The sequence below is a fragment of the Silurus meridionalis genome, chromosome 19, assembly GCF_014805685.1.
Source record: "Silurus meridionalis isolate SWU-2019-XX chromosome 19, ASM1480568v1, whole genome shotgun sequence".
NCBI classification, from domain to species: Eukaryota; Metazoa; Chordata; class Actinopteri; order Siluriformes; family Siluridae; genus Silurus; species Silurus meridionalis.
Genome location: NC_060902.1, coordinates 6,320,666 through 6,330,181, shown reverse-complemented (window position 1 = coordinate 6,330,181; position 9,516 = coordinate 6,320,666). Strand labels below are relative to the sequence as shown.

The 9,516-nt window shown below is 37.3% G+C and overlaps 1 protein-coding gene across 1 annotated transcript; it reads right to left on the bottom strand.

Moving 5' to 3' along the window:
- Positions 1-534: 534 nt before the first annotated feature.
- tbc1d20 (TBC1 domain family, member 20) lies at positions 535-9,482 on the bottom strand. Its single transcript, XM_046874877.1, has 8 exons — positions 9,080-9,482; positions 7,178-7,363; positions 7,010-7,090; positions 5,436-5,622; positions 4,774-4,875; positions 4,239-4,380; positions 3,084-3,268; positions 535-2,702 (listed from the first exon to the last, which is right to left on the bottom strand). The coding sequence occupies exons 1-8, from the start codon at positions 9,144-9,146 to the stop codon at positions 2,426-2,428; spliced, it is 1,227 nt and encodes a 408-aa protein (XP_046730833.1). The 5' UTR covers positions 9,147-9,482; the 3' UTR covers positions 535-2,425.
- Positions 9,483-9,516: the final 34 nt, after the last annotated feature.

The following is a 9,516-nucleotide window of genomic DNA, read 5'->3' as shown; positions in this document are numbered from 1 at the left end:
AATGAGGACAAAATACCTCTATATATATTCAATTGCATTAAATGTAGAAGAAGTGGCATGTGAAACCAGATTCTCATATATTAGACATAACAAACAACGGATGGCCTTGATGTTGCTCTGATTGACCTGCTTGTGAGGGGGGGCAGAGGTAAGTATGCCATCCCTCCCACCCAGAGAGCTTTTTTTCCCCTCCCTACTCTCAGCCATGGATGCTATGGTATGATCAAGATTCGAAATCACACTCCTGGAAAATTTTGTACCACTCAGGCACTTTGCATTTTAAGCTTGTGCATTATACTCTTAAGGTTCTTTAAATCATATACAGGTGCATATGACATTACGCATATAATGCATATTTAAGATGTTACTAGTTTTTGTAATTTATTACAGATGTGCATCAAGTATAAAACCTTGGAATAATAATCACTTTTATCATGGATTCCAAAACGTTTATTTGATGGTCAACATATTTTTGCAGATTAATGAAACGTATTTTTACAAGTGCAACCAGCAAACACAAAGAATAAACTTCAGTGCAAATAAATGATTTATTAATAACTTACAATCAAGTAATAATATGGATTAAATCAGAGCTGGTGAATGCGCATGAGTGTTGGTGCAGTTCAGACTTTTATAAAGTGATAATTATTGAAAACCACGTGTTCTGTGCTGATATCTAAAATAAACCAGATATTTGTGTACGCCGTTTCTTATACAACAATGAATTTCATAACCTTGCCATTGAGAAATTAAGCAATCCCACTGTTTAGTATTCCACATTCAAAATACAGAATTCATTACAGAATAAACTGTAATGGAACAGGAATTGTGCATACTAGAAATTGCTGCATAAAATATTGTAGCTGTTAATTTCATGGTAAATTGTTCAGTAAAACATATGTAAGATCACTGGGTTTTTACAAAGATTTTTTTTTTTATAACCAATTAATTTCACGTACTGTTTATTTTGCTGTATTCTTGTACATGCAGTGAAAGCATGTGATAGATTTCTCCTTTTTATGTATTGTTTATTCATTTCCTATCCACAGCTCATCATTAGCAGAGAGAAAATAAGGACAAATCTTACAGCAACATATTTTAATTGTATGTGCAGTTGTTCAATAATGAAAAAAAAAGACAGATGATACTCTGCATCGGTCTGCTTTCGGTATCATGTATCAAATCCGATGGTATACCATAATATATAGATGGTATGAATGAAATAATGTGGTTTTTTTTTTTTTTTTACGTCTAAACAAACAGTATACAAACGTGAGAATTTATTGATATTCAGTCCTATTGAAAAATAACGAGTTGAAATATTTACAAAAAAAGTGCTAACAATAAAGAGTTTTGGTCGCGAAGTTATATTTCAGTGTAAAGGGAAAACACTGTTTATAATGGATATATCCGTTCAGCAATCTCTGCACATCTAGATACAACGTTGTCGATGTAATCAATAAAAATCCAATATTGTGAATCAGCACTTGTAAATGTAAATAGCCTATTTTGCAGGTACAAACCTTTTACGAATCTTACTTTCAAATGTTTGAAAATGTTAATGCTGCAAACATGAATTACAATTTACGTACCTACAACCTGATAGATTTACGAATCCTTCGTTATGCTGGCGAAGGACATGATTACAATGGTAAAATAATAAAATAAAATTACTTTTTGACAGTTGGGTCCAACTCAGTGAGTAAAGTAAGGAGATAGGGCACAGCATAAAACAACTGATGGAGGTGTGTGTGAGTGGGTGTGTCTAGAGGAGTAGGGGAGTGAGACCAAGTGAATAGGTAAAGGGTACAGAAAGGGGGATGTAAGTAGGCAGCGTCAAGTGTCAACTTCCAAGACCCGAAGGTAAGAAGGTATGGGGAAATGAATGGGTCCTAAAAGGTAAAGATTTAGGGGCGAGTAGAACAGTCCAGAAAGGTAAGAAAGTAGGGGCAAATAGAAAAAAAAATCCAGTTAAAATATGGAAACAAGGTTAGGTCAGTTTCAGAGAGCTGATTAAATCATGGCCAAGTTCATGGATCTAAAAAAAAATAAAATAAATGTAGGAGAATATAGATGGGTCTAGGTAGATTCAGTAGTGAATGGGTCCAGAAAGGAAAGGAAGCAGGGGCAAATGGATCCAGCAAAGTGAGGAGATATGGGCATGTGGGAGAAACCTGAAAGGTTTCATAAAATGATTAGTTTGTGTTTGAATTTACGTGCGATTACTTTTGACAGCATTTCAAATACATAACATACAAATACTTTTTCAAGATTCAGTAGTGGGTTACTCATCATACATTCTAGATCCTCAGCTTGAATGGGTGAATAACACTTTTGTTTAGTTAGGCCTCAAATATAAATAAAAAAAGAACACAGCCCATCCCAAAGTTTTTTTTTTTAGAGCGACAGGTCTGGTTGGTGCATGTTACAGAAACTGGAGGTCGAGTTTTGGTGCCCACTCCAGAGCAGAGTTCACTACAGCCAATGCCGCGGCCCCCAGTGCCACTGTGATACCCATTACCGCTAGTCGGACAAGTCGACGAGCACCAGGTCGAAACACAGCCACGGTGCCACGTTGAGGGTCGACGGCGTTGCCATTCTTCTGCTGCTGCTGCTGCTCTCTCCGCCTGTGGCGAAGCACTGTGTCGGGCCGCTGCTGCGCCGAGGCCAGCCCGAAGTCGGTGAAGGTGGACGCTGCCGTTCTGGAAGCAAGAATAAAATCCACGGTCATTACACATTTTGCAACTGACTCATAAATAGTTCATAACAAAATCAAAATACCTGCGTGTTATTAAGTGTTGACTAGGTGGCAGGATTTCCTACATTTGCATTAGTTTTGGTTAGCTGCAAAGCTAACGGCTAACTAACAAGTAATAGAAGTTTATGTGTATCAGTTACAGCCATTATTCAATTTTTTTTCCCTTTTTAAAAAAAAATATGATTAATTATGTTCGGTCTTGCATAATATCTAATACGACGACTAATGAAACAGCAATACCCTGAAGCAACATGTCATATGCTGCTGAGAGAAAAACCACAGAGTGGGGTGATAGAGAAAGGGGGAAGAAAGAAAGGTGACTTACTGCTGAGTGCACTCCTGAGTCACTCCCTTCGCCAACTCGGATGGAGGGAACTGCACGAAAAGGTCTCCAGCTCGGCTGATCAGGGTCTCGTAGGGGAGATCCTGAGGGATCTGAGAGAGCAGGTGGTGCATCATGGCCATGTCACACTCACATTCCAGCACCTCCTCCTCACGATACAGCACGATCTGAACACAGACATGAACAGATGAGGAATTATATATATATATATATATATATATATATATATATATATATATATATATATATATATAGTCATTAGGCTGGGATCTGACGCTTCTACAGCTAGTTCACAAATACTTTAAACTAAGAAATATGTACAATCATATGTACAATTTCGGTATGTTTAGTAGAAACAGCGTTCGTGGAAGGAGTCTCCAGGTCCAGTGCTTTGTAATTGGCCAATCAATTTTACACTGCAGGAAAATCATCAAGATATTCATCATGAAAGTTTGAATTTCAGTCAAAATTTAAAAGGTTAAAAACAAAAAACAAAAAAACCAGGAAATGACACGATACCACAAATGCCATTTTAGTATTTTTTTTATTCCAACCACTGTGGTATAAAAGGAGGAAACACTGTATTACACCACCCTGTTGCTAATTAGATTTTCTATATTACTTGCTTATAAAAGCAAAGCCAAGTGTTTTAGTTCCTCACATATCTAATGTAATCAGTTATTTTGAGGAAGAAGAGTATGAATAGAACAAATTATAATGGACCCAATAGGAAAAAAACTCTACCTATCTGTCTGAAAATGTAAGTAACCTAGATATTCCCACCAATATTTATAGAAATAGCAGTTTTTTTTTTTTTACGATTTAACCCAAATAGTGCGCTTTCTCCTTATACCTTTCTTTCTTCATCCATAAGAAGAAGACCAAGGGCTGAGTGCCAGTGTCATTTGCAACTAAGCAGTTATGATTGAAAAAAAGCTACACGTAACCGTTAGTAATGATCACAGCTAGTTTTTTTGGTGTCGGTTTAGTGTGTCCCTTCCTTAAGCAAACACAGCTGGCTGTAAACATTTGCTCAGTAAACTTGGCTGTCAAAAGCTCAGTAAGCTTTGAACCTCCTTTGAACGTGTCCATTTGTCATGGCCAAAAGTAAGAATACCTGCGAACGAGGAAACTCACCACAGCAGCGAAATAAATTGGCATCAGTGGATGGCAGGCCAAGAAGAAATCATACAACCGCACTACATGGCGGAAATCTGATAATACATGGCCGAACCAGGTGATGAGCCAGCTCAGGGCGAAGATGGTGCCAACCTCGGCTCTAGAGAGGAAAAAGACGCCAGTATCATTATTTTACTTTAAAGAAACATAAAACATGAAATAATGTACAGCTAAGCAAAAACATCATTACCATTATGACACTGCAATTTCTTTAAGACAGTAATCAAAACGTTACACTACATTCAAAGTTAATGTTTTAGATGTTAAGGCACCAATATTAAATGCGAAATACTAAATAATATTAGTGCATATTTGTTGTATTTGTAAATTAATATTTGGGGTCGTTCGGAACGAATTATCCCACTTTAAATTGTTCCTTATTGGGAAATTCGTATCATCATACGAATATTTCAGCGTGCGAATCGTGTTCCTGAACGAATTCTGATGTACCACTGTACTACCACTTCATCTTCAATCTGATAGATTTACTCACTGTTGCATGCACTCGTACACCTCTGGGTTGACTCGCTCGATAATTGGCATAAGGTAGTTGAGGATGTGTTTTGTGTTGTCCATTGTGGGGTCCATAAAATCCCTGTAATGAAAAAAAGGTCAGTTCTACAATTCAAACAATAAAATCTTACTTAAAAGGGAGACAAAACATTTAAGTATATAAGCTTATAGTGAAATAGCAAAATAAACAAATACAGAACTGCATGTAAAAAAAATTCTATCTAAGAAGTTAGAAAATGTGTGGACGTCTGGCAACAAGTCATGACCCACTTAGTCTTTAGGCATGACTTGAAAATTTGATTGAAATGTTTGAATGAATTCAGTTCCTCAGTTAATCTTGGGATGGATTCTACCAGGGTTTGGGAATACTCCTTCAAGAATCTGGTCCAGGGTTGAAATCAGTGTCAATTAGTTGCTTAATTTCTGAGAGGCTTTTCTGCTCACCACTGATGTAAAGAATTACTATAGCTTTCCTCTTACCTCTGACCGTTCATATTTTACCACTACTATATTTTTTGCTACGTGGTACATTTTAAGATACAAAAGCAAATCCACTTAAAAAATTGCTTAGAAAATTTGACAGAAATGTCCTGCACACATCTTTGCATCTAAACTGTATTATATCTGAAACTGCTGTTCTACCTGAGATGGTGTGTGGAGAGTTTCTCCACCAAAGCAGTGGCGAGGCGTTCTCCCAGTACGAGCAGGAAGGTGACTACGATGTCGTGATAGCCCTGATAATAGTGCAGCTGGGGATTGTTCTGGAGCACACGCAAGATAATGTCGATCAGCTCCTCCTGCAATCCCATCCTCTGCTCATCAGGCATACCTGCACACAGTGAGCAAAAAGGTAAACCTTCACGATATTTGCCAATGAAGAGATGTTGAGAAGACTGCATTATGAACGTGAGTGTTAAGTCAAACATTTTGAACATTTGAAAGTAAAAGAAATGTTCTCTTTTTAGTTTTTAAATGACGCTACAGGACTAACCAGTCAACCCAGAAGTATAGTGCATCCGGAAAGTATTCACAGGGCATCACTTTTTATTTTAAATTGGGAGGACAAACACCTGGCCTATAGGATGTCCCACAGTTAACAGTGCATGTCAGAGCACAAACCAAGCCATGAAGTACAAGGAATTGTCTGTAGACCTGTCTCAGGGGTCTACAGTCAATTTCTTGACTGGACTCACAGTCTACAGAAAATTCCTAGACCGGTGTCCTAGTTTCTGCCAATAAAAAAACATCCCCACAGCACAATGCTGCCACCACCAAGCATCACTCTAAGCATAGTATTTCCTCCAGGCACCGCTCATCACCTGGCCAAGACCATCCCTACATTGAAGCTTGGTGGTGACAGAATCATGCTGTGGAGATGTTTTTCAGTGTCAGATACTGGGAGACCAGTCAGGATCGAGGGAAAGATGAATGCACATAGAATGTACAGAGACATCCTTGATGAAATCTGCTCCAGATCGCTGTATACCTGCCGTGACGATTCACCTCATAACAGGACAACGCACAGCCAAGATAACACACAGCCAAGATAACAAAAGACTGGCTACAGGACGACTCTGTGAATGTCCTTGAGTGGCCCAGTCAGAGCCCAGACTTAAACCAAAAATTGACTTGACTTGAACCAGAAACTGCCCAAAAATGTGTGCTAAGCTTGTAGCATCAAACTCAAAAAGACTTGAGGCTGTAATTGGTCCCAAAGGTGCTTCAACAAAGTATTGAGCAAAGGCTGTGAATACTTATGTACATGTCATTTTTTTGTTGTTGTTTTTTTTTAAAGATTTCAAACAAACTTCTTTCACGTTGTCACGTATGTCAGGATATTGTTTGTAGAATTTTGAGGAAAAACCTGAATTTAATCCATTTTGGAATGAGGCTGTAACATAAAAAAAATGTCGGAAAAGTCAAGCGCTGTGAATACTATACAGATGCACTGAACATTTACAGCATTTGGCAGATGCCCTCATCCAGAGCGACTTACATTATATCATTTATACAACTTAGCAGTTAAGGTTTACAAGCTTTGCTGGAGCTGGGATTTGAACTCCCAACCTTTCAGTTAAAAATCCAACATTCTAACCTCTGAGCTACCACTTCTCTGCAGTATGCATGCCATCATTACCCACATCCATCAATATAGGGGATCTGTTATGTATAATATCATATGAAAAGACAATAGTGCAATCTTTGGCGTCACTGACCTGGAGGAAAGCGTCTCAGGGATCTCTGCACATCCAAGAGCACCTGGTTGTAGTCCTTATCATTCTCTCTATTCACTTCATCTGGAGAGAAACCAGTTTTGGTGACATCAACTACCAACACCAACGTTTCAAACTGTTTTAGCACCTTGTACCACACTTCAAGCTTACCAAGCTTTTCGGGGATGTTCTCTACAGGGACGTTCAGTAGGCGAGGCCAGACTTTACAGCGGATCTCATCGGTAATGAGTCCTCCTTCACTGATGGCCATCCTCCTCAGCGTGGCCACATTCACAGGTGTTGCGTTCAGCGCTTGTGTGATCTCTGCCATTTTTCTCTTCCTTTTTGACTCACCATCTGCACCCACAGTCAAGAAACATTGCCTAACAGTGTCATTTCACCGCTGCACAAAGCCAAAAGTCAGACACTGTGAAATAAAACTTTATTTTTAACCTTTTCCCTCAATCTTGTTTTCAATATTAAAATTTGCCTGACCCTGGGCATACAGAAACAGAATCCCCAAACGCCTTCCTGCTTGAGAAATAATGCAGTAGTTATATACACAGCACAGTGTGGTAGTTTATAGTTTTTAAAATATCTATAAATATTTACATTTTAAAACTAACATAAATCCATTTTCAAATGGGCTAAATTATATTATGCTTCTTATAAATATGCTTCAAATGGCAGTAAAAGATAGATACAACCGATAGAATCACAGGTTCTACCTCAAGACGCTGGTGTTTTTACTAAAGAATTACTATATAATAACTATGACTTTTCCCCACACACACACAAACATATACACACACAAACATACACACCCACACAAACATACACACACACATACATACATACATATATATGTGTGTGTGTGTAAAAGTCATAGTTTTAGATTATTACTCACTATTTAATATACTGTATAATAATGTGAAACACACGGATTTAGATTATTACTCACTATTTCTGCACTATTTCAAAAATTATAATGTGGAAAAGGGATGCATAATATACAATAATGTGAAAAAGACTTGGTTTAAAATGATCCCTCAATATCTGTGTACTATTTCATATATAATGAAATATAATATAAATATATAATAACATTGATATTTGATTATAAAAAAAATAAAAAAAATGATATTTGAAAAATGTATACACTTGAGGGACTGGAAAGTATTCAGGACAGGGACTAGGGGTTTTGAGGAATTATAAAGTGGAAAAGACACTGTTTTAGATTATTTCTCACTATCTGTGTACTATTTCATATTTCATAACATTGATATGATTATTGAAAAAAAACCAGTGACATTTAAAAGATTGATATCCTTACATTAACAATAAAGTATTTAGGACAGAGACTAGGGTATTTATTATATTATAATGTGGACACGGCACAATTTAAGATTATTACTCATAATCTGTGCACTATTTAATATATAATAATGTGAAAAAGACTCGGTTTAAGATTATCACTCAATATCGGTGTACTATTTCAAATTTAAGAACGTTGATTATTGGTTATTTAAAACAAAACAAACCGCTGATATGTGGAAAATGTATACACATGAGGGACTGGAAAGTGTTCAAGACACAGATTAGGGGTTTTAAGGAATTATAATGTGGAAGAGACACGGTTTAAGATTATTACTCAATACTTAATATATAACAATATGCAAAAGAAACTTAGATTATAACTCAATATCCGTGTACTATTTCATAACATCGATTTTTTTATATTTTTTAAAAAACAGTGACATTTGGAAGACTGATATACTTGGACAGAAAAGTATTTAGGACAGGGACTAGGGTATTTAATAAATGACAATGTGGAGAAGATGGGGTTTAGGATTATTCCTCAATATCTGTGTCATATTTAATAACATTGATTATTGATCACTTGAAGAAAAAAAAACTGATATTTGTAAATATTGATACACTTTAGGACAGAAAAGTATTTGGGACATGGAATATGATAATAGGGTGTATAAGTGGATGGAGAACCTGAACTTATTGAGATATTCTGTGATTTATTATTATTTCTGAGATCTCACTGAGCCATGCAGCTTTTACCTTGTCTCCCGATCCCATCCAAACAGCTGGAGGAGGATCTGATATTTCTGGACTTTTTCAGGTTCATGCTGATACTCCACCAAACACGCCTGGGTTGTTTGTTTTCCCTTCAGCTCGCAGGAACAGCAGTGAACAGCCCACAGCCAGTAGATTTCCTGCACATCCCTGCTTTTTCCTGTCTCATGTCGGCTGCAGCAGACACCAGCCCACGGGTCAAGCTGCGAGAACTTCGAGAACACACTCCTGCTTCACAACGACGATCTCCGACCAAACGCAAACATTGCACATGTATTCAAACGTGTCCATAAAAAAAACAGTCCCTAGTAAACAAATGTGCATTCAGTTACAAACACACCGGAACACTGTACAGCATCCTCTTTGAGCTGGCATTCCCTTTGCGGAAGTAAACCACAGGAACCCTGGTGTGAACAGGATGT

Coding starts and splice junctions, on each gene's coding strand:
- tbc1d20 (XM_046874877.1), bottom strand. CDS start 9,146: ATGAACCTGAAAAAGTCCAGAAATATCAGATCCTCCTCCAGCTGTTTG. Junction 4,381..4,773: donor GTGTACGAGTGCATGCAACA/GTGAGTAAATCT, acceptor TTTCCTCTCTAG/AGCCGAGGTTGGCACCATCT. Junction 2,703..3,083: donor ACTCAGGAGTGCACTCAGCA/GTAAGTCACCTT, acceptor TCTTGCTTCCAG/AACGGCAGCGTCCACCTTCA.